The sequence below is a fragment of the Cervus elaphus genome, chromosome 22 (genome assembly GCF_910594005.1).
Source record: "Cervus elaphus chromosome 22, mCerEla1.1, whole genome shotgun sequence".
In the NCBI taxonomy this organism is placed as follows: Eukaryota; Metazoa; Chordata; class Mammalia; order Artiodactyla; family Cervidae; genus Cervus; species Cervus elaphus.
In genome coordinates, this window is record NC_057836.1 from 47,278,165 (window position 1) to 47,301,783 (window position 23,619).

General features: G+C 42.4%; 1 protein-coding gene across 2 annotated transcripts in view; it reads left to right on the forward strand.

Annotated features, from left to right (window-relative positions):
* Window positions 1-23,619, forward strand: part of LARGE1 (LARGE xylosyl- and glucuronyltransferase 1) — a 591,484-nt gene that overhangs the window by 296,112 nt on the left and 271,753 nt on the right. For both annotated transcript variants that reach the window (XM_043880667.1, XM_043880668.1), the window contains one exon: window positions 256-379. In XM_043880667.1, the coding sequence (XP_043736602.1) occupies window positions 256-379 (124 nt within the window). The remainder of the gene's footprint in view (window positions 1-255; window positions 380-23,619) is intronic.

Here is a 23,619-nt window from a genome sequence, read left to right on the forward strand (position 1 = left end):
ACCCTGTGGACTGTAACCTGCCAGGCTCCTCTGTCCACGGGATTTCCCAGGCAAGAATACTGGAGTGGGTAGCCATTCCCTTCTTTAGGGGATCCTCCTGACCCAGGGATCAAACCCACATCTGCTTTGCAGGAGGGTTCTTTACCGCTGAGCACTGGGGAACCCAAATATTACCAGTTGGTAAGAGTGGATTTTTGTGGCTAGAATTCAAAGGTCTTGGCTCTCCCTCCTGACTTCTCCTCTCACTGCCCACAGGCGGAACCCCTTGCATTTCCACCTCATCGCCGACTCCATCGCCGAGCAGATCCTGGCAACACTCTTCCAGACCTGGATGGTACCTGCGGTGCGTGTAGACTTCTACAACGCTGATGAGCTCAAGGTACTGGCGGGAAGGGGGTCATGATTTTCTTGTTTATGGTTTAGTATACAGAAGCAAACTCTGAACTGGAAACGTCCAGGTGTACCTGAGGGTTTTTGCCACTCGAAATTGATGTGATTATCTGAAGCATTAAAGTAACCACCTCTTTGGCACAGTATACATGTTGGTCTACGCAATTCTGACCACCAAGCCTTTCTGTGGAGGCTGGAGGCCTCTGGCCTGGTCCGTATCTAAAGGAGGCCCATGGTGGCTGATATCTAGAGAATTCGATTACCTGGTCCGGTCAGCACCGAGCTCAGAGTGTGATGGGACTGGGTTTGAACTTGTGTATTGTCATTTACTGGTCATAAGACACAAAGTTATACCTTTGCTGGGTCTGATTTTTCACGCGAAGAAATGTGATTATAACACCAACCTCATGGAGTAATGGCTCAAATGAGAGAATATATGTGAGTGTACTTAAAAAGACTATGCTGAATAGAGACTTCCCTAGCAGTCCATTGGTTTAGACTCTGCGCTTCCACTGCAGGGGCCACAGGTTTGATCCCTGGTTGAGGAACTAAGATTCCTCATGCCATGTGGCACGGCCAAATAACCCCTACAAGATCAGGCTGAATAAATATTAAGGATTATGTTGGGCCAGAAGGTTTCAACCAAATGAAGATCGTTTGGCCATATCATTACCTTGCTTGAAATCCTGCCATGGTACCATGTGGTCTGTGCCAAGCTTGAGTTTCACAGTCTGATTAAAACGCCCTTCATATTCTGGCTCTAGACTCTCCTTCCAGTCTCGTCTCTGGCCGTTCCTGCAAATTCACTTATTACTTCGCTCTAAGAAGCCACCTCTGGGCTCTCTGCCCTCCTTCCTGTGTCTGAGCCTTTCTTTCTATCTGACATGCTAACTTGCCATCACTCCACTCATCCGTCAGGACTCAGCTCCATGGCCACCTCCTCTGAGATCCTCCTGTGACTCCCTCAGGGAAGAGGAAGATCTTTTCTGTTCACTTGTCCAACTACTGCTTTAGCATAGAACCTTCTTAATGTGGGTCAGGGCTGGGAACACATCTTGTTCTTTTCTGTATTTCTGGCGATTGGTTGGTACCCTGTGCTGCAAGTGGATTTTACAAATTGCTGTGATTAGTGGAACACGCAAGTTTGCAGAAATTGTGGCTGCTCCATCTCCAGTCACCTTGGGAAGGACTAAACACCTAGGCATGAGGCTGATTTTAGCAAATTGCTTGTTCTAAACCTCCTAAAGCCATTATCTTTTCATTTCAGAGCCATAACATTTTAAATAGATCACCGAGATGCCGGCCAGAGTTTCTGATTTTCCCATATTTCAGGCTCTGAGGTTGATCGAGATGTTGAGAATTTAGCATTTGGGGATTGTCGTGGCAATTTGTGTGCCATTCCAGTCTATTCTGAGCTAAAATTGATTAACACTCTTAAAAAGGGAAAAACAAAATTTAGCAAATTGCTGCACTAATTAAGGTGAAAGCAAGCCACTCTGTCTCCCAGGGTCTGAGCACCAACATCATGGGGAAGAGTTCCGGGAGGGGAGGAGCTGTGTCTGGCACAGAGGGCTGCTGCTTCTCTCTTAGCGTGGTTCCAAGTCTGTGCTCTGTGTAAGCCTGGACCCCCTTGCTTTGTAAGAGAACACAGAGTGGTTGAAAAAACCCCAACTTCATATCCCGTCTTGCCACTAAAGAGCTGTCTGACTTGGGCTTGAGAAAGTCAAACCCAAGTGAAAGTGAAAAGTGAAAGTGTTAATCAATCAATTGTGTCCGACTCTTTGCAACCCCATGGACTAATATAACCCTGCCAGGCTCCTCTGTCCATGGAATTCTCCAGGCACGAATACTGGAGTGGGTAGCTATTCCCTTCTCCAGGGAATCTTCCTGACCCAAGGATCAAACCCCGGTCTCCCACATCACGGGCAGATTCTTTACCTCTGAGCCAGATGGGTAGGACATTGCCAGACACAGAGGAAGATACTGGATTAAACAAGATAACTCACGTGAAGGCCCAGCAGTGACTGAGAGGCAGCAGGTTCTTGATGGTCCCTTATTCCCCTTTGTAGCCATGGCAATGTAGGATTAAAATGCTCTTAATTGTATGGCCTGCAGGGAAATCCCCGGGCCATGGGGAGGTTGAAAGGTAAGGCACTGTAACCTGCCCCTGGGAACCCTAAGACTTTCTTAGGGTCCTGGAAGAAAGGAGGCAGGTGAGATTGGGAAAGATTGGAGTTCTGACTCCATCATGCCCACATGAATCCAGGTATCCATTATTTTTACACACTGTTTTTTTTTTTTTTTTTTTGGCCCTGCTGGGTCTTCATTGTTTCGTTGCTTTCTCCAGTTGCAGCGAGCAGGGGTGACTCTTTGTTGGGGTGCGTGGGCTTCTCATTGCAGTGGCTTCTCTTGTTATGGAGCATGGGCTCTAGAGTGTGGGCTCCATAGGTGTAGCACAAGGGCTTAGCTGCTCCATGGCATGTGGAATCTTCCCGGCCTGGAGATCAAACCCATGTCCCCTACATTGGGAGGCGGATTCTTAACCACTAGACCACTAGGGAAGCCTGCACACTGGATTTTTATCCATTTGAAGACTGCTTGGCTTAAAAAATAAGAATTAAAAAGAAAATTGCCACGTGATGTATTCTGAAGGATCTGGTCTGGAGTCCTGCCCTTGACCCTGCCTTCTACTGATGAGTGCAATGCAAAGTCCTTCCCACCTACATTTTATTTCCTTACCACTTAAACATCTATCACCCACAGTCCTGTATCCCATGAGGCGAGTTGTCAGAATCTGGTAAGGACAATGAGTATGAGGCATTTTGTAAAATGTAATTTTCCCATAATTCATGAGAACGGTCATAATAATTTATGCATAATTCTGCTCGACAAACCTAAATCCTGACCTGCCCACTCTCCCAACCTGAGCCTTCCTCACATCTAGCACCACCATCTACTTAGCTGCTCATCCAGAACTAAGAGTCTGCCTTCAATGGGTCCCTTTCCCTCTCTCTGTATCTGGCCATTCGAGGTCCAAGCTTGTCTCCATCTCCCCTGACACTATCATAGTCTAAGCACGTGAGATTTTTCCCCAGACAAATCTCTTCCCTTCTTATCTGCCTACGTCTCCTTTACTGACTCTATTCTTCATCAGTAACATAAATCAGCTTCCCCATAGGAAAGCCCAACCACACCATCTCTGTCCTCTGTGTAAAACCTTTGATGGTTTCCTGGTGCTTTTAGGATGGAGAGTACAATTCTTAACTGAGTTGTGTTTCTGGCTCCTGCCTCCTTCCAACTTCTTCTTCTGTTGTTAGCACCACTGCTCACCTGCTGAATTTTCCAGGCTACTCTGCTCCTTCCCTTCTGCTGGGGGCCTTTGCACACGTTATTTCTTCTGTCTGTTGTATTTGGAGTCTGTTCTTTCCCCATCGTTAATTAATTCCCCATTATTTTGCTGAGCCTCTGTGTACTTGAGGAAACTTTCTCTGCTTTCATCATCTCATAGGGGTTTCTTTGTTATATCTTCTTGGAGGATCACATACTTTTCTTCTGTAAACTCGCCACTGAGTGTAAACTTTCATGCCTTTGTGTGATGAGCGGGTAAATGTCTACCTTCCCTCAAGTGTAGGGTCCAAAAGAGCTAGGCTTCTGATTTTTATCATTCTTATATCCCTACCACCTGGCATGATGCCTGGCCTATGAAAATGTTTGCTAAATGAATACACAGTAAACTCAGGGCTGGGTGCCTAAGAGACAGACGCAAAGTCATTAGGAAAGGATTTCAGTTTTGTTTTGTTTTGTTTTAATTGGAGTGTAGTTGATTTGGAATGTTGTGTTAATTTCTGCTGTGCAGCAAAGTAATTCAATTATATATGTGTGTGTGTGTGTGTATGAGCGTGTGTATTGAAGTAGGAAATGGCAACTCGTTCCACTATTCTTACCTGGAAAATTACAGGACAGAGCAGCCTGGCAGGCTACAGTCCTTGGGTTTGCAAAGAGTCAGATGCAACTGAGCATATATTAACATATATATGCATTCTTTTTATGTTCTTTTACATTATGGTTTATCATAGGATATTGAATATAGTTCCCTGTGGATTACAGTAGGATCCTGTGATTTATCCATTCTCTATACATAAAGTAGTTTGCATCGGATCCCAAACTCCCAATCCGTCCCTCCCCCAACCCACCGCCCCCACCCCTGGCAACCAATCTGTTCTCTATGTCCATAATTCTGTTTCTATTTCATACATATGTTCATTTGTGTCATATTTTAGGTTCCACATGTAAGTGATATTTGATGCCTATTTGTCTGACTAACTTTACTTAGTGTGATAATCTCTAGTTGCCTTGATGTTGCTGCAAATGGAATCATCACCCTCTTTATGGCTAAGTAGTATTCCATTGTGTGTATGTTCAGTTCAGTTCAGTCACTCAGCCGTGTCCGACTCTTTGCGACCCCATGAACCGCAGCCACATCTTTATCCATTCATTTGTCAATGGACATTAGATTGAGGAAGGAGTTCTGGATCACCGCCAGGACTTAGCACATTCCTGAGACCCCCTGTACCTCAGGGCGCTGGCAGACAGCCAGGTGTTTGTCCATCAGTGGCCCTGCAGTAGTGTAGATAAAACAGCCCCATCTGTACCAACCCACCTTAATCCCAAGAGCAGCTGTGGGGCAGACGTCTTTCCATGACAGGGAAAGCAGGAAGGGGATGCAGTGAAACACCATCCACCAGATGATGTTAGAGGAGGGACAGATGATGACGTGGAATCGTGCTGATTCTGCGCTTGCATCCAGGAAACACGTTGGATGGTACCCACAGCAGACATGAGACGGCCTCCCCCGATATGGCTGAGAAATCATTTTATATAGCTGTTGGAAATGACATTTCTCAGAAATACTCCTGTGGGACCCTTATTCTGTCTGTTAGTGCTGGAGAATGGACAAATAGGGGAAAGGAAATTATGAAGGATCAGTGTGTGATTAAAAACAAGCTGTGAGAAATTCGCGCTGGACTGGTACGCTTCTCTCCGTAATGACCAGTTAGGGCGGATTTGCAAACAGTGATCGCTCAGCATGCCCATCCCTGTGGCCTGTGAAACACTCATTGGTCTTTCTGATGTTTTTGTGGTCCGTTCATTTCCCGCTTTCTAGTTCCCAGATTCACAGGCTTCCAGGACTGAGTGCCTCCACATCTACCCAGGACACGAAGCCCATCACCAGGGGAGGGAGCAGCAGGATGAGGACCATGACTTCTTTTTGCATGGAGCTTTGAAGGTGGTAGCATGCATCACTTCACATCTTGGGACAGCCCTGTGGAGTGGAAAGAGGACCTTCATTACCTCCATCTCACAGGCAATTTGTAAACTGAAGCACAGACGTGTAAGATATTTCCCTGAGATCGGGCAGTGAATGAATGCCAAGACCGCTATTTGATTTTTCCCTTTCCAAATGAAATGGTTTGAGATCTGGGGTCGTGTAACTAGCAGACACGGAGGCAGGATGGATCTGAAGAAAAGGAGGGGAATGTGGGCTGCCACCTGACTGGGGGATGAGGTTGCCACTGTTGACTTGCACTTGAACTCAGAATTCCATTTTCAGTGACTTTGAACCCCATATGCTATGGCATGTGTTAGTCACTCATTGATGTTCAACTCTTTGTGACCCCATAGACTGTAGCTTGCCAGGCTCCTCTGTCCATGGAATTCTCCAGGCAAGAATATTGGAATGGGTAGGTAGCCATTCTCTTCTCCAGGAGATCTTCTCAACCCAGGGATCAGGCCCAGGTCTCCTGCATTGCAGGCAGATTCTTTACTGTCTGAGCCACCCACCAGGGAAGCCCAGGCTACAGTGTAACCTCTGCTATATATGGAACAATTTCTTTCTTATGTTCCATGGTTTTCACATGGATTGCTCACCATAACTCTGTGGACTGATTCTATTATGATCCCCATTTTACAGATGAGGAAACTGAGGCTTAAGGAGATAAAATAACTAACCCCCAATCACAATCATAGCTAGTATGTGGCAGTTGTTGTTTTGTTGCTGAGTCTTTTGTGACCCCCATGGACTGTAGCCCACCAGGCTGCTCGGTCCAGGGGATTTCTGAGGCAAGAATACTGGAGTGGGTTGCCATTTTCTCCTCTAGATGATATTCCCGACCCAGGGATAGAACCCACATCTCCTGCATTGGTTCTTTACCACTGAACCACCTGGGAGCCCCAGTACATGGCAGAGCCAGCATTAAAACCCAGGACTGACTGCACAATCCATGTTCTCTCTCCTCTGTTCTGGTTCCTTCACTGTGGCCTATTTTTAAGCTAAGATTCCACAACTGTGTCTAGACAACGGTCCTCTGAGCTCTCGGTGCTGTTCTTTTTCTGGTTGTTCCTGAAGAACAAATGTGTTAAGTGTGACTCCTCCATTTAAAGGCCTGCGGGGAGTGGCCTTCCTGCTGTGGACGAAAGTGTGTCTTACTAATGATGCTGCTGAGAGCTGGGACGGCCCCATCCCTGCCATCCAAGGATCAGTAAACTAAGCAGTCCTCACTCTGGACAGTTTGCCTTAAATCAGCAAGATATTTGCCAGTGTTCAGACGAGGCCCTGAATACCCTGCCTTTGATCTTGCCCCTGGTTGGCCCGGGAAGTCACCCCTGGCCCCCACTGGGGGATAACCCAGAGCTCAGGAAGGGAAGTGGCTGGGGCAGGGGCTGTTTCATGAGGCCTCTGTCTCGCTGGGAGCCCTCATTTATCCTTTTCTCTTAGACCTGATGCCTGCTCGTTACCAGCGTCACAAAGATGATGAAGTGCGCTTCAGGACCGTGGATACAGAAAGTGTTGATGGTTGACTCTAAAAATTGGCTTCCTACTCACATTCAATTGCCTTTGTGCTGGTCCCTATGGAGTTTTGTAGAGGTTCTCTTTAGATAACTGCCGTCTTTCAGCACCTGCTGTCCTCTGGGAGACAAAGTTCTATTGTTCCTCTTCCTGGGGCAGGTGGAGACACGACGGCCTGCCTCATCTGTTTCCTAGGAAGCTATGCCTCCTGAGTGATGGGCATTTTCGCTCAGCAGGGATTGATAATGACTTGAACTCATAGGGTCTCAGGGTTAAAAAGAAGTTCAATACTTGTAGCTATATTTTTGACAAATGAGGCCCCGTGGCAGAGGGTTAAGCAGATTGACCAGAATCTCACATAGGATTCTTTCCAGTAAGTCCTCTTCCTCAAATTGAATTTAGGTTGTATGATCTCGGGGCCTGGTTTATAGTTCAGGGAGACCACACACTTGGCAATGGCCAAGCTTCCAGTGCAGTGACAAAATACCCCCATGGGCTGGAGCAGTTCTGATTAGAACTGATTGACCTGCAGAGGAAGGACTGACTCCCCCAGACGTGTCTTTCTCATGGAGGGTAGGATATGTTCAGAGATGCCCTGCAGAAGAATGAGAAATGAAGCAAGGGATATTTGGTCTTCAGAATTACCTTGTCCGGCATTACTCATTATATGGTAACAAGGAGAATAATCATCTTTCAAAGTTGGTGGCCCTAGGTCCCCTTTATTGGTGAAGAAATGCAGTTAAATGAGGTCTTATAATGGAAAGCATGGTGCTTGACACGTAGTAGGCCCTCAACCATCTCATCTCACCCTCTGCCACCCTCTTCTCCTTTTGGACCATGGAGTTGCAAAGATTCAGACACGGCTTAGTGACTGAGCAGAAACAACAAAGGCCCCCAGCAGATTCTGTTTCCTTCCCTTCCTCTTTGGTGTATTTGACGATAGCTGTGATTTACCTCTTAAATCTTCACTTTTCCAAACCCACCACATCAGCACACCTTCTCTTCCCCTACATCAAAGAAACAGGTGACCGCTGACTGCTCCTCAGAGGGTGTGTGTTTTAGATTGCTTTCCTAGAATAGTTTATGAATGTAGGCTCTTGTTCTTCCTCTGTTTGTAGGTCAAACATTGTGCAGGAGGACTGGCTGAGGTTCCCAGGTCTGGAAAATGTGGTGTTTTCCCACTTGCTTTATTGTTTTATGGTTCCTAGATTATACCTGTGATTTGTGAACGGGAGAGATGGTTCTATAAGGCCTGCGATGTACCTCGGGCCTCTGTGTCAGGCCTTTCTCTCTGATAGTGAGGATGAGGTCACAGAACAAATGTGGATAAGTGACATGTGTAACATGTGATTCTGTATTCAGAAGACTGATCTTTGGCTTTTAAATAGGATACATGGAACCTTGTAGACAACCAACAGAAACTCATCTGTGTTAGAAAAGAATTGGTGTCAGTTGTACAATTCACTTTGTGCTCAGGCAAATGTTTCTTTATGTAACATAGTGTCTTAATCAATGGGCCCTGTCCCCTTTTGAGAATCATAGAATCTTAATTAGGAAGGAACTTGGCATTCATCTGGCATAACCTCCCATTTTCTTCTATAATATTCTATGTAAATGGTCATTAATCTTCTCTTTTTGAGTCCTTCTGGAGATAAGAGATCATTACCTCCCAGAGGACCTTGTTCCATATTTAGAAACACAATTAGAAATGTTCACCTTGTGCTATGCTAAAATCTTCATCTCTTTGATCTCCCCCCTCCCCCACATTGGTCCTGAGCATCAAGAAAGGCCAGATGTGAGTGTATCTGTCATTGTCTGGTCACTCGTCTGCCTTCCCTACCAGTCTGGGGGGAGCTGGACGACAAGACCTATACCGTTTATCTTTAGGCCCAGGGTTTAGGATAAAACCTGGCTCATGGCGGTTTCCAGGAATTGCATGAGTTCTGTCTTGGATCTGCAGAGTAAGTCAGACAGGGGGTTGAGGACCCAGTGTATTTACTGAGTCCACTGTTCATCATCCCCGTTCCCTCAGCCATGATCAGAATGGCAGTGCAGGGAGCCTAGTTAACACTTAAATGTGTCCTCTGACCTGTTAACGTGATTAGTGGTTTCTGAGTTCTTATCTTCCATGAGTGGGCTCACTTTTTTCTCTCTCTCTTATGTCTGCCATTCTCTGTGGTTCTTCAGAATACAACAGTTGTTCCAGATCTGTGTATGTGACATACCCCAGCTGGAGCTGTAATTGGTCTGAGCTCAGACTTAAAACTCATTTTTAAAGCAATTAAGTGTCCCCCGACTCACCCTTTCCCCATCTGGAACACTGATCCCTTTGCATTTTCATTGCCGTGGTTTTCTTGTCCATTCCTCTTGATATAGAAGGAAATGCTTTTCTGTCCCTGGTTTCATTGTGTGTTTTCAAGAATCCCATGCTATAGAAACAGCATATGTTTTCTGTGGTTAATAAAAGTTTGTCAAAGGAATTAGCAGCATGCTGCTAATCAGAAGTCTAAGTGATGCTAGAATCTAGTTCTCTTGGCCTTCAGTACAGTGTTGTTCTCTTGTACCACAGATCTTACCTGTTCAGAATCTGAGTTAAAAAACAACTTCATTGATTCAAGAGAGTAGTTGTAATGATGGATTTGGGGAATATGAGCTGCCTCCCCCCAGAATAAAAAAGAGCGAAAAAGAGAGCAGAGGTATTTATTTCATGGATAGTGAAAAGTAACAGCCAGAGCAAACTGGACATTATGGTGTGGTTAGAAAATTTTTACAGTGAGAACAGGACTTTCTCTCCAAATGCTTTGAAAGGATAAAAGGCTGGATTTGGGGAGTGAAACATTAGAGCTTCAGTGTTTTAGAGGAGGTACATTTTTGGCATGTTACCCTGGAATGGCGTGACTGTGTGAAAAGCTAACAAAAATTAAGGGCTGTAGGCTCATCACTGCAAAGTCAAGGTGTTAGATGGTTCCTCCAGAGTTTGATGAAATCTAAGAACAATTGTCAGGAGCAGAAAAGAATTCTATGCAGGTCGATCAAATGGGGCCCCTACAATTCAGGTCAAATCAGTGGTAAGTTGCCTACATCAGGCTACACCCTGGAAACAAAGTTTTTCAGTTTATTTTATTGAAGTATAGTTGATTTACAATGTTGCATCAATTTTCACTGTATAACAAAGAGCTTCAGTTATATATATATTTATAATATTCTTTTTCATCTTACTTTCCATGTGGTTTATTGCAGGATATTGAATATACAGTACGACCTTGCTGTTTATCCATTCTATGTATACTAGTTTGCATCTGCTAATCCCAAACTCCCAATTCATCCCTCCCCCATGCCCTCTCCCCATTAGCAACCGAAAATCTGTTCTCTGGGTCTGTGAGTCTGTTTCTGTTCTGTAGAGAAGTTCAGTTGGGTCATATTTTAGATTCTACATATAAGGGGTATCATATGGTATTTGTCTTTCTGATTTACTTCACTCAGTATGATAATCTGTAGATCCATCCTTGTTGTTGCAAATGGCATTATTCCATTATTTTTTGTGGCTGAGAGGTATTCCATTGTGTATGTATACCACATCTTCTTTATCCATTTAGCTGTTAGTGGACATTTAGATTGCATCCATGTCTTGGCTACTATTAGTCGCGCTGCTGTGACCGTTAGGGTTCCTGTATCTCTTTGAATTATAGTTTTGTCTGGATACATGCCCAGGAATGGGATTGTTGGATCACATGGCAACTCTATTTTTAATGTTTTGAAGAACCTCCTTGCTGTTCTCCATTGTGGTTATGCCAACTTACTTTCTCACTAATAGTGCAGGAGGATTCTCTTTTCTTTACACCCTCTCCAGCATGTGTTATTTGTATACTTTTTAATGATGGCTGTTCTGACCAGTGTGAGGTAGTACCTCATTGTAGTTTTGGTTTGCATTTCTGTTATAATTAGCTATGTTGAACATCTTTTCATTTACCTGCTGGCCCCCTATATGTCTATTTAGATTTTCTGCTCATTTTTCATTTGGGTTGTTTGTTGTTTTCTTGTTGAGTTGTATGAGCTATTTGTATGGTTTGGAAATAAAGCCCTTGTTAGTTGCCTCATTTGCAAATATTTTCTCCCAGTCTGTTAGAAAAATATAAAGAAAAAATTCTTCCTTTAAGAATAATTCTCATTAATAAGAATTGATTATGTGCCAACTTAATAGCTTCACATGCATAATCTTATTTTATTTCCACAATAATCCTTGAGGTGAGTATAACTATTTTCACCCATTTCCAGGTGAGGGAATAGAAGCTTATAAAAGAGACTTGTGGAAATTACTCAGTACCATGGAACTAAAATAGGAATCCGAGTAGTCTGTCTCTTGAGCATTGCCTTCCAATAGAACTGTAATGATGAATCCCATGTAATCAAAAGTTCCCTTGTTATTGTTGGTGTTCAGTCACTAAGTCATGTCCAGCTCTTTGCAAGCCCATGGACTGCAGCACACCAGGCTCCTCTGTCCTCCACTGTCTTCTGGGGTTTGCTCAGATTCATGTCCATTGAGTCAGTGATGCCATCCAACCATCTCATCCTCTGTCACCCCCTTTCTCCTTTTGCCTTCAATCTTTCCCAGCATCACGGTCTTTTCCAATGAGTTGGCTCTTTACATCAGGTGGCCAAAGTATTGGAGCTTCAGCTTCAGCATCAGTCCTTCCAATGAATATTCAGGGTTGATTTCCTTTAGGATGGACTGATTTGATCTCCATGCAGTCCAAGGGACTCTCAAGAGTCTTCTCTAGCACCACAGTTCAAAGGCATCAGTTCTTTGGTGCTCAGCCTTCTTTATGGTACAAAGTGAAACAATTGAAGTGAATTTTAATACTACATTTTATTTAATCCTGTATATCTAATATATCATGTCAACATGTGATCAGTATTTTTTAAATTATTAATGAGGTATCTTGCATACCTTTTTCCTACATGAAGTCTTTGAAGTCCAGCATATGTTTTATTTCTCTCAACTTCAACAGGCTGCATTTCACAGGCTCAGTAGCCACATATGTTTGGGTCCATGGGCAAAGGGTAGAGCTTGATATCTAAGGCTACCTCATAAGGCAAGGGTAAGTGGAGAAAACCGTCCTGTGTTTGAAGAGCCAAAATTTTCACAATAATAATGAACGTGCTACTGCAATGTCTGTAGAGTTTTGAGCAAGACAGAGACCCAAGAATGCCAATCAAGTTCTCTTATATAAAAGACAACAGAAAAAAAAAGAAATGCTCTGCAAGTGCTCACAAAATATGCACTAGTATATACTTCTTGAAGAAAGTATCATAAGTTATTTGCCAGCCAACCAAAGAAAAGCAATCAAAATGAATATTCATAATTGAAGAGGTCTTGTTTTAAAGGGGCAGGCATTATATACTGGAAGAAGTTACACATGGAATGATCTGTAAATAATTGTTTTGAGTCAGTTTCTAAGCTGAATGTAGATGTCAAAAGTTGTTCTTGCAAATATACAAGGAACCAGCTGATCACAGGCATTTTAAAGCAGCTTTGGAATTATGGGTTGGGTTTGAAACCTGCTTTGCTTCAGTCGTTGTGTGGGATAACTCAGATGGTATTTAACCCTTCATTCTGATTATCAGGAAAAAAGATAGATGTTTCTGAATAGCCTCAAGGTGACCACTAGTAAAGTTACGTTGTTCAGTTGGTAAGTCGTATCCGACTCTTTGCAACCCCATAGACTGCAGCACACTAGACTTCCCTGTCCTTCACTATCTCCTGGAGTTTTCTCAAACTCCTGTCCATTGAATCAGTGATGCCATCCAACAATCTCATCCTCTGTCGCCCCCTTCTCCTCTTGCCCTCAATCATTCCCAGCATAAGGGCTTTTTTTAGTGAGTCTTTTTTCAGTGACTCTTTGCATCAGGTAGCCAAAGTATTGGAGCTTAAGAATCAGTCCTTCCAAAGAGTATTCAGGGTTGATTTCCTTTAGGATTGATTGGTTTGATCTTGCTATCTAAGGGACTCTCAAGAGCCTTCTCCAGCACCATAGTTTAATAGATTTAAAAACTAAGTAATTGGAGATGATTACTACAAAGGAAACAGACACTATATAAAATATGTAGGAAGCAAAGAAAATGAGAAAAAATAATGATGCAGCAGTATTAGTCATATGTGGAAAAATGAATTTTGACCTTCACTAGACAGTATATGCAAAAAATAACTTGAAATGAATCTTACACTTCAGTGTAAGAGCTCAGATGGTAAAGAATCTGCCTGCAATGAGGGAGACCTGGGTTCAGTCCCTGAGTTGGGAGGATCCCCTGGAGGAGGGCATCTCTTCTGTGGTTGGACAAAACTCTGGTGCTTGATTAAATAGTGGTATCTTAGTTGTGTGCTTACTATGTTTAATAAGCACACCTAAAATAAATTATAAAGTTTAAAAATATATATTATGTCTCAGACTTACAAAGACAAATACAGCACAGCTATGTTAATTGCAGATGAATACAAATATAATTAAATACATTTTAATTGGATAAAATTAATAATTTCAAAATTATTAATTTTATCCAACTAAATGTATTTGATTTAGTTACATTTGAAGGAGTGTGGTTTTCACAAGAGGATGTAATAGCCAACCTGTTTTCCAAGTAGAAATCTTCCAAATATATAAGCAAAAGCTGATAGAAATAGAAGATGTATTGGGAGAATTTCAGCCACTAAGAATGCAAATTGTATTCTTAAAAACATAGTTTTAAAACTATTCCAAAAAAAAAAAACTATTCCATATCAATAGCTATCAAATTTCATATCCATAAAATGGAATGAAAATCGATTTTCAAATGGAAAAAAAATGGATTTTCTAGTGTTCATGAAAAAATTACATAAATTGAAGGCCAAAGAAAACCTTAAAGTTCAAATAATAAAAACTATATAGGCCCCACTTTTGGCCACAATGTAGTAAAACTGCATGTCAGAAACAAACTTTTAAGTCTAATCTCTGTGTCTGAGTCTATTTCTGTTTGTAGATGGGTTCATTTGTGCCAAGGGGAGGGGATTGGGGGGTGGGGGAGGACTGGGAATTTGGGATTAGCAGATGTAAACTGTTATCTATAGGATGGATAAACAAGGTCCTACTCTGTAGCACAGGGAACCATATTCAGTCTCCTGTGATAAACCATAATGGAAAAGAATATTAAAAAAGTATTTCTTCATGTGTGTAACTGAGTCACTTTACTATACATCAGAGATTGGCACAACTTTATAAATCAACTATACTCCGGCTTAAAAAATTTTTAAAGAAAAAACACAGTTTTAAATGGGTGGTTCAAAATACTTGGAAATTAGGAGAGGGTGAAGAATTTTCTAAATGCTTATTTAATCCAAAACGAAATAAAAATTAAAATGATCACCTATTCTGGAAACAGCAAAAGAACATTTCACAATAAAGTTTATGGCATGTGCCCAAAGCTGTCACTGGAGATGTTTTAATATCCTTCAATGCTTTCATTACTCAAAAACAAAGATGATGATCAATGAATCTCACATTCCACTTGGTAATTTAGACAAGAACAGTGGTATGGACCTGAGGAAAGCAGAAGGGAAATAAAGTTAGCAGCATAAGTCCATGAAGTAAGAAAAACAAAAACACAGAAAACAATTAAAATTTTCAAAGCTGCTTCTGTGTATAGAAAATGACAGACATCTGGCAATCTAATAATGAACAATGGAGAAAATATTAAGCTAAAGAATAAAGAAGATAGTATACAATGATACACATAAAAATGATAACAAGTAGCATTACTATCCAATAGTTTGGTATTTATCACATACCAGATATAGTCATAAGCGTTTAATGTAGATTATCTCATTCATTTCTCGTGACAATCCGTTAAAATCAGTGCTGTTATGATACCATTTTGCAGATGTGAAACCTGAGATGAGAGACTGAGACAGAGACAATTTGGCCAGAGCCTCTGGGTTAGAAAGGGGTGGAAACAGGAAAGAAGCCCTTCAGCCTGGCCCTAGGTCTGGGTTTTAACCAACACATAGCACTAAGTAAAATCCCTTGCTGATTGGTGAAATCAGTGGGGTGTAATCCTCTGTTGGCCTGAAATAGTGTTTGCATTTATTGCTGCCAGGTGCCTAAGGCACTGTCAGTCCTGATTACTTTGAATTAAATTCTCCATTGATGTTTATGGGAGTAACAGGTAGCCTGAGTATGGTACAGCTTACAGAATGGGTGCTCATTCTCAAGATTCCCTCCCTGCATTCAGCCACAGTTCCCCATCAGGTTTAAAGACCAGGTGTTTCCTGTCTTTTCTGTCCTGGATGGTGGAGTTTATTTCCAGATCACCTTTATGCAGGGAGTACAGTCTTTCGGGTCCTAACTTCGGACAGTGTCCTCTCTCCTTATTAGGGCAGACCATGGTCCCTGCCTTCTCTCTTCCGCACCGCACCTACGGCAGTGAAAGCAGAGTTCAAGGGCTGCTTCCCTTAGGGCAACACTTGGTTTCAGGAATTACTTACAGTCTAACTGTCCAACTTTGCTTTGCTCTTAAGGTTTGTAGTTTTTTCCAATTATGTTTTATATATTTGTATATATATTATATATATGGTATAATATATAATTATATGTACATAATAATGACTTATACATAATCTGTATCTTAATATATACGGTATGCATGTGTGCTCAGTCGTGTCTGACTCTTTGCAACCCTATGAACTGTAGCCCACCAGGCTCCTCCGTCCATGGGATTTTCCAGGTAAGAATACTGGAGTGGATTGCCATTTTCTCCTCCAGGGCATCTTCCTTACCCAGGGATCAAACTGACATCTCCTGCATCTCCTTCATTGACAGGCAGATTCTTTACCTCTGAGTCATCTGGGCAGTCCAATATATACTGTGTATATATAAGGTATATAATATGCCTAGAATATGTATATATTATGCCTATATTGAATATATCATATATGTAAATATATATGCATATAAAATTATATATACATATGTATATATGGTGAGGGACAGGGAGGCCTGGCATACTGCAGTTCATGAGGTTGCAGAGTCAGACATGACTGGGTGACTGAACAACAATATATATATGTCCCAAAGAGAGTGGTTTTGGGTTATCTAGCTCACCATGTTGCCTGAAACAGGCATCTATCATTGCGAACTCTGGTTAATCTCAAGGACACTGTTCTTGGCCCACCATTCTATTACTATTTGGGTTCTTCTCCTCTTATGGATTCTCATGCCACTCTGCTTTCTTTGTCATAACACTTGTCATTGTATAATTATTTGTTCAGTATCTTCATTGTATAATTGTTAAGTATCTTCAAAGTCTTAAGTTCTTGGTTATAAGTCTGACTCATTTGGTACAAAGTAAAATCCACCAGATGGTCTTAACCACACCATCCGTGTTGGCATATTGCTTTCCCATACTGACTCTAAGTAAACAATTGAAGGAAGAAGTCTTGGTAAGGATGCTGAAGTTTCTTCCTCCATTCAACAAGGAAAATTCCCAGGAGTAATTATTTCTCTCAGCTGGGAATATGAAAAAGAGCAAGAGAGATACCTTATATTCTAGGTATTTGTCACCCCTTTCTTAAGGAAGAATTAGCAGCCTATAGAGAAAGAGTGGATTATGCAGCAAACAGCATTATTGTGAAGATTAAGGATTTGGGGAAAATGTTAAATAGAAAATCATCAGATGCAAAAGATAAATTTGGGGTTGATTAAAGAGTTACGTTTAAAACATAGCTGGAAGAAAATATGAACATTAAACATATTAAACAAAGCTGGAAGAAAAATACGAACATTTTCATCCAAGGGTAAGGAAAATTTGCATATGCCCAAGGGAGATGGAAAAAATTGTCAAAGGAAAAGTCTAGTAGATGTGATTAATTAAAATGAAAAAACAAGGGGGAAATTTTTGAATGTCAGTCAGCAACTGAAACAAAATTAAATGGAAAATGATAAATTGGGAAAATTATACTTTAAACAAACATAGTAGATAACATATAAAGGACTTTTACAAATCAATAGGAAAAATAATTAGACCAGTGGAAAATGAGTAATGGATAAGAATAAAGGAATTCACACAATAAGATAAGCAAATGGTTTAAAATATACATATGTATAGAGAAACATACAGTATTCCTATTTAATGAAATAGGAAATAAGATTTTTATATATAAATGGCAGATCAAATTACCACCTTTTGTTGGATCCTAGAGCCAGGCTTCAGCAATACGTGAACCATGAACTTCCAGATGTTCAAGCTGGTTTTAGAAAAGGCAGAGGAGCCAGAGGTCAAATTGCCAACATCTGCTGGATCATCGAAAAAGCAAGAGAGTTCCAGAAAAACATCTATTTCTGCTTTATTGACTACGCCGAAACCTTTGACTTTGTGGATCACAATAAACTGTGGAAGATTCTGAAAGAGATGAGAATACCAGACCAGCTGACCTGCCTCTTGAGAAACCTGTATGCAGGTCAGGAAGCAACAGTTAGAACTGGACATGAAACAGCAGACTGGTTCCAAATAGGAAAAGGAGTGCGTCAAGGCTGTATACTGTCACCCTGCTTATTTAACTTATATGCAGAGTACATCATGAGAAACGCTGGGCTTGGAGGAAGCACAAGCTGGAATCAAGATTACCGGGAGAAATATCAATAATCTGAGGTATGCAGATGACACCACCCTTATGGCAGAAAGTGAAAAAGATCTAAAGAGCCTCTTGATGAAAGTGAAAGAGGAGAGTGAAAAAGTTGGCTTAAAGCTCAACATTCAGAAAACTAAGACCATCGCATCCGGTCCCATCACTTCAGGACAAATAGATGAGGAAACAGTGGAAACAGTGTCAGACTTTATATTTCTGGGCTCCAAAATCACTGCAGATGGTGATTGCAACCATGAAATTAAAAGACGCTTACTCCTTGGAAGGAAAGTTATGATCAACCTAGACAGCATATTAAAAAGCAGAGACATTACTTTGCCAACAAAGGTCCATCTAGTCAAGGCTATGGTTTTTCCAGTGGTCATGTATGGACATGAGAGTTGGACTATAAAGAAAGCTGAGCTCAGAAGAATTGATGCTCTTGAGCTGTAGTGTTGGAGAAGAGTTTTGAGAGTCCCTTGGACAGCAAGGAGATCCAACCAATCCATCCTAAAGGAAATCAGTCCTGAATATTCATGGAAGGACTGATGTTGAAGCTGAAACTCCAATACTTTGGCCACCTCATGCGAAGAGCTGACTCACTTGAAAAGACCCTGATGCTGGGAAAGATTGAGGGCAGAAGGAGAAGGGGACAACAGAGAATGAGATGGTTGGTTGGTATCAACGACTCAATCGACATGGGTTTGGGTGGACTCCAGGAGTTGGTGATGGACAGGGAGGCCTGGCATGCTGTGGTTCATGGGGTCGCAAAGAGTCGGACACAACTGAGCAACTGGACTAAACTGAGAGAAAGCAAGGGAATTCCAGAAAAACATCTACTTCTGCTTCCTTGACTACACAAAAGACTTTGACTGTGTGGATCACAACAAACTGTGGAAAATTCTTAAAGAGATGGAAATACCAGACCACCTTAGCTGTCTCATGGGGAACCTGTATGTGGATCAAGAAGTTAGAATCTTACATGGAACAATGGACCACTTCAAAATTGGGAAAGGACTATATTGTCAACCTGCTTATTTAACTTATATGAAGAGTACATCATGCTAAATGCAAAGCTAGATGACTCACCAGCTGGAATCAAGATTGCAGGGAGAAATTTCAACAAGCTCAGATGTGCAGATGATACCACTCTAATGGCAGAAAGTGAATAGGAACTAAAGAGCCTGTTGATTGAGGGTTAAAGATGAGAGTGAAAAAGCTGGCTTAAAACTCACCATTCAGAAAACTAAGATTATGGCATCCGGTCCCATCACTTCATGACAAATAGAAAGAGAAAAAGTAGAAGCAGTAACAGATTTTCTTTTCTTGGACTCCAAAATCACTGCAGTTGGTGACTGAAGTCATGAAAATAAAAGATGCTTGCTCCTTGCCAGCAAAACTGTGACAAAACTAGACAGTGTATTAGAAAGCAGAGACACTACTTTGCTGTCAGAGGTCCATATAGTCGAAGCTATGGTTTTCCCAGTATTCATGTATGGGTGTGAGAGCTGGACCATAAAGAAGGCTGAGCACTGAAGAATTGGTGCTTTCGAACTGTGGCGCTGGAGAAGACTCTTGAGAGTTGCTTGAACTGCAAAGAGACCAAATCAGTCAATCCTAAAGGAAATCAGCCCTGAATATTCACTGGAAAAACTGATGCTGAAGTTGAAACTCCAATACTTTGGCCATGTGATGTGAAGAATCAACTCACTGGAAAAGACCCTGATGCTGGGAAAGATCGAAAGCAAAAGGATAAGAAGGCAGCAGAGGATGAGATGGTTAGATAGCATCACTGACTCAGTGAGCATGAATTTGAGCAAACTGTGGGAGTGAAGGACAGGGAAGCCTGGTGTGCTGCAGTCCACGGGGTCACAGTGTCAGGCATGACTTAGCGACTGAACAACAACAATATAAATGGCAAAGCTTTAAGCATGTATCACCTAATATTGGCGAGTATCTAAGCAGGACTAGCTCTCATGAAAGCATCTGTTATAAACAAATATCAGAGTAACCTTTTTTAATAGTTTGGCAGTACTTATCAAGATTCTTTAAAAATATATAAAAGCTAGATGATGCAAAAATGTGTGGTCAAACAGAATCAGAGACTCATTATGGTATTGTTTGCTTAGCAGCAGCAAACATTACACGCAATTTACATCTCTACAGTGGTGAAAGGGTAGATACACTACAGTACATCCTTACAATGACACATTCGAAGCTTCTCAAAAATCACTCTTTTGACAAGATTTAATGGTAAAGAATCTGCCTGCCAATGCAGGAGACCTAGGAGACGTGAGTTCAACCCCTGGGTTAGGAAGATCTCCTGGAGGAGGGCATGGCAATCCACTCCAGTATTCTTGCCTGGAGAGTCCCATGGACAGAGGAGCCTGGTGGCCTGCAGTCCATGGGGTCGCAAAGAGTCGGACACGACTGAAGTGACTTCACACGCACACATACGTTGACTTAATAACATAAAGTTGAGCGTCACTTGAATACATGAAAAATACTTGCAATGTAATACTAAGTTTAAAAAAAAGACAGTGCTACTTCCCCTATACCTTGAAGTCATCTATACAGTAATTATTGCAAAAGGAAGAACATCAGTAACATTTAGTAGGTCCCCTCTGGGTACTAGAAATCTAGTTCTCTTTGTTGGTCCATTTTACAGAATTTCTATAGTACCACAGTTTTTAAGAAGTATGGTTTTCTTTCTGAAAGAAGGGAGGGAAAGAGGGAGAAAAGGAAAGAGAAGATAGCAACATGAAACAGGTAACCAAAAGAGGAGCCTTTTCTGCCAGTGTGGAGGGCAGCATGGCTTGCTCGGGTATAAGGGCGCACGTGCTGTGGGGTCCAACCTGCCTGAATACGCATCGCGGCTATCATTTATGCATGAGGGGCTTGCTGGCGAGAAGCTGGTTGGAGGGGCCTCTAAGAATTTCTCAGGGCTTTTTGTCCTTTGGTGAATCCATCCTTTTCACTTAGATCAGGGGTCCTGCAACCTCTGGGATCTAATGCCTGATTATCTGAGGTGGAGCTGATGTAATAATAATAGAAATAAAGTTCACAGTAAATGTCATCTGCTTGAATCATCTGGAAACCATCCGCCCTGCCCTGGTCAGTGGAAAAATTGTTTTCCATGAAATCGGTCCCTGGGGCCAAAAAAGTTGGGTAGTCCTGACTCAGATCATATCTGAGATGTGTTTGTGGAATAAATAATGGGGCCTAATATGGAGAGAGAGCATTAGGAATTTGCTTCACACCCTTTTGTCAGCCCCAGAGATGCTTGCTCTATCTGTGTGGTCAGAATGTTGTTGGTTCGTCTATTCTAGACTTAGCATTTTGGACTACAGCAGTTCTCAGGAGAAGTTCTGAAAGTTTTGGTTAAAACAAAAGTGTTTTCCTTCCTAGTCTTCATCATGATGATCTTATATCAAATAGATTGCTTTTGGTGCAAGTGGGGGTTGGGGGGAAAGACCCCAGTAAAGATGACTTAGACGACTTAGTTATTTTTTCTCACGTAGCAAGAAGTCTGGCAGTTTTATGTGAGATTGGTAGTCCTCTTGGGGATTCTCTTGGGTTCCTCGTGGGCATCTCACAGGACAGGGGAGGGGAAAAGAGAAACTTTATTCCTCTCTCTCAAGGAAGGACTCTTTCTCCCCAAATCTCCCAGCTGACTTCTCCTCAGCTGCAGTGGCCATGATTGTGTCCTGTGTCCACTCACATCTACAGAGGAGACTGGGCAAGTGAGGGCTTCAGTGTGTGCGTGTGTGTTGCGGGGAGAGGGGGCGGGTTGCAGTCTTTACAGTTGAGAATGAGCCGAGTGGCTTAGGGAGGGCAAGCTCTCTCTCACACTAGCCTCGACAGGTTAAACTTTAGAAGAAAATGCGTGCTTAGGAAGCAGGAATGATCACTGTAAGTGCTGCCGTCCCCATCTCTTTCTCTCTCTCATCTGTGACTTCTGAGTTAACTAGTTTGGAGCGTGGGTTGGCTGGCTTTGTTGGGATTTCCTGAGGCACTTAGTCTACAAGAGGAGGTGCTCACGAGCCCCTGGTAAGACCAAGGTGAACGGACTCCGTAGTTCCCATTCCCTCAGCAATGAACGGCAGCTGGCTGGCTTGGGAAATCTGATGCTGACTCTAATTAATAGGTAGCTGAATTCTCTCCTAATTAAGAGGAAACAACTCAGGTCGGTGCCTGGGTGCCAATCAATCAGGAGATAAGGATGGGCTGAATGCACACTGTGGAGAATGCAGATGCAGGAAAGCTAATATCTTTTCCAAGGATTTGATTGGAAACCAGAGAAATAGGGAGGGACTTCCCAGGTGGTACAGTGGTAAAGAATACACCTGCCGGTGCAGGAGACGCAAGAGACACAGGTTCGATCCCCGGTCGAGAAGATCCCCTGGAGTAGGAAGTAGAAACCCATTCCTGTATTCTTGCTTGGAAAATTCCATGGTCGGAAGAGCATGGCGGGCTGCAGTCCACGGGGTCACAAAGACTTGGACATGACTTGAGTAACAGCACAGCGCAGAGAAAGAGGAAAGAGTGACACCGATCTGTTACCAGCTGGATAGTCGGGGAAGGTTTCCGGGAGAGGCGGGACTTGGAGCTGGCCTGGGGGCAGTGTGAGTTCCAGAAGGGACAGAATCATTCCCCATGCTAGGTGCCTCACTCTCAAGAACAGGTGGAGAGCTTTTTATCTTGCTCTGTGAATTAGCGATAGGCTTTCATTGCCTGAAGAAGAGAGTAGCTTTCCCCAAGCGGAACTCCTTTGCCTGCTTATGATCTGCTGAGCTTAGCTATAAAACTTAATGCCCTTATCATTGCACTTTTTCTGTCAGAAAAGAAAGAAATGCATTTCTTTTATCTGCCTGGTACTTCTTTCTATTTTTCACTTATGAAGGCTATACCTTTTCATAGGGGAAGGACCTAATAAACTAGATTACAAAAAGTATCTCCCAACACTGCTCAGGATGCCTATAAAGGGGGAAGTTGGATCATTTTACCTCTGGTCTTCACTGTCCAAGTAGTCATTGTGTCCACATTTGAATGAAAAACAAATGGAATGTCTTTTATTTGCAAAATGTCTTGGAAAGCACTAAGGGAGTTACCAATGTTAAAAATGTGAGTCTTCCACAAAAGATAAAAAGGATGCTTGTATGGGGGAGATAATTAATAGATACACAAATGCTGGAGTGTGTTACCCGCAGAGTAAATAAGGTGGAGAGAAGCATGCTTAATAGCAGATGAGCGTGGACCTAATTGGCCTTACATTTGGAGAACTGAACTTTCATTTTACGTTCAGAGTTCATTTTAAAACCAGTTTCCCTGACCTATTCAGTGGGTTTGGAGGCAGAAGAGACAACTGGGTGGGAGAGGCATCGTTAAACTCCTGCCTGAAGTTCTTTGTCTCTTATTTATTAGATAATGTGCAACAGAAAGCCAGCTCTTTGCCCTAGGGACTTTGCTAAAATGAACCAGTGAGTCCAGGATACCAATCCTAAGGTTCTCAGGTCTAGAGACCTGGTGACAATGTGGTCAGATGTCATGGGAGATGAGTAAAACATCAGAAAAGAATAGAGTTGGCTCCTCTGCTCCAGATCTCCCATTGTATGCCATGATAGGGCCCAAAGAGAAAGCTCGTAAGTGTTTTTGTTCAAAACTGCCCCTGGAGGCTGCCTTCATCCTCTCCAGGTGACTGCCTTGAAAGGCAGGTAGGTGTAACAGCAGA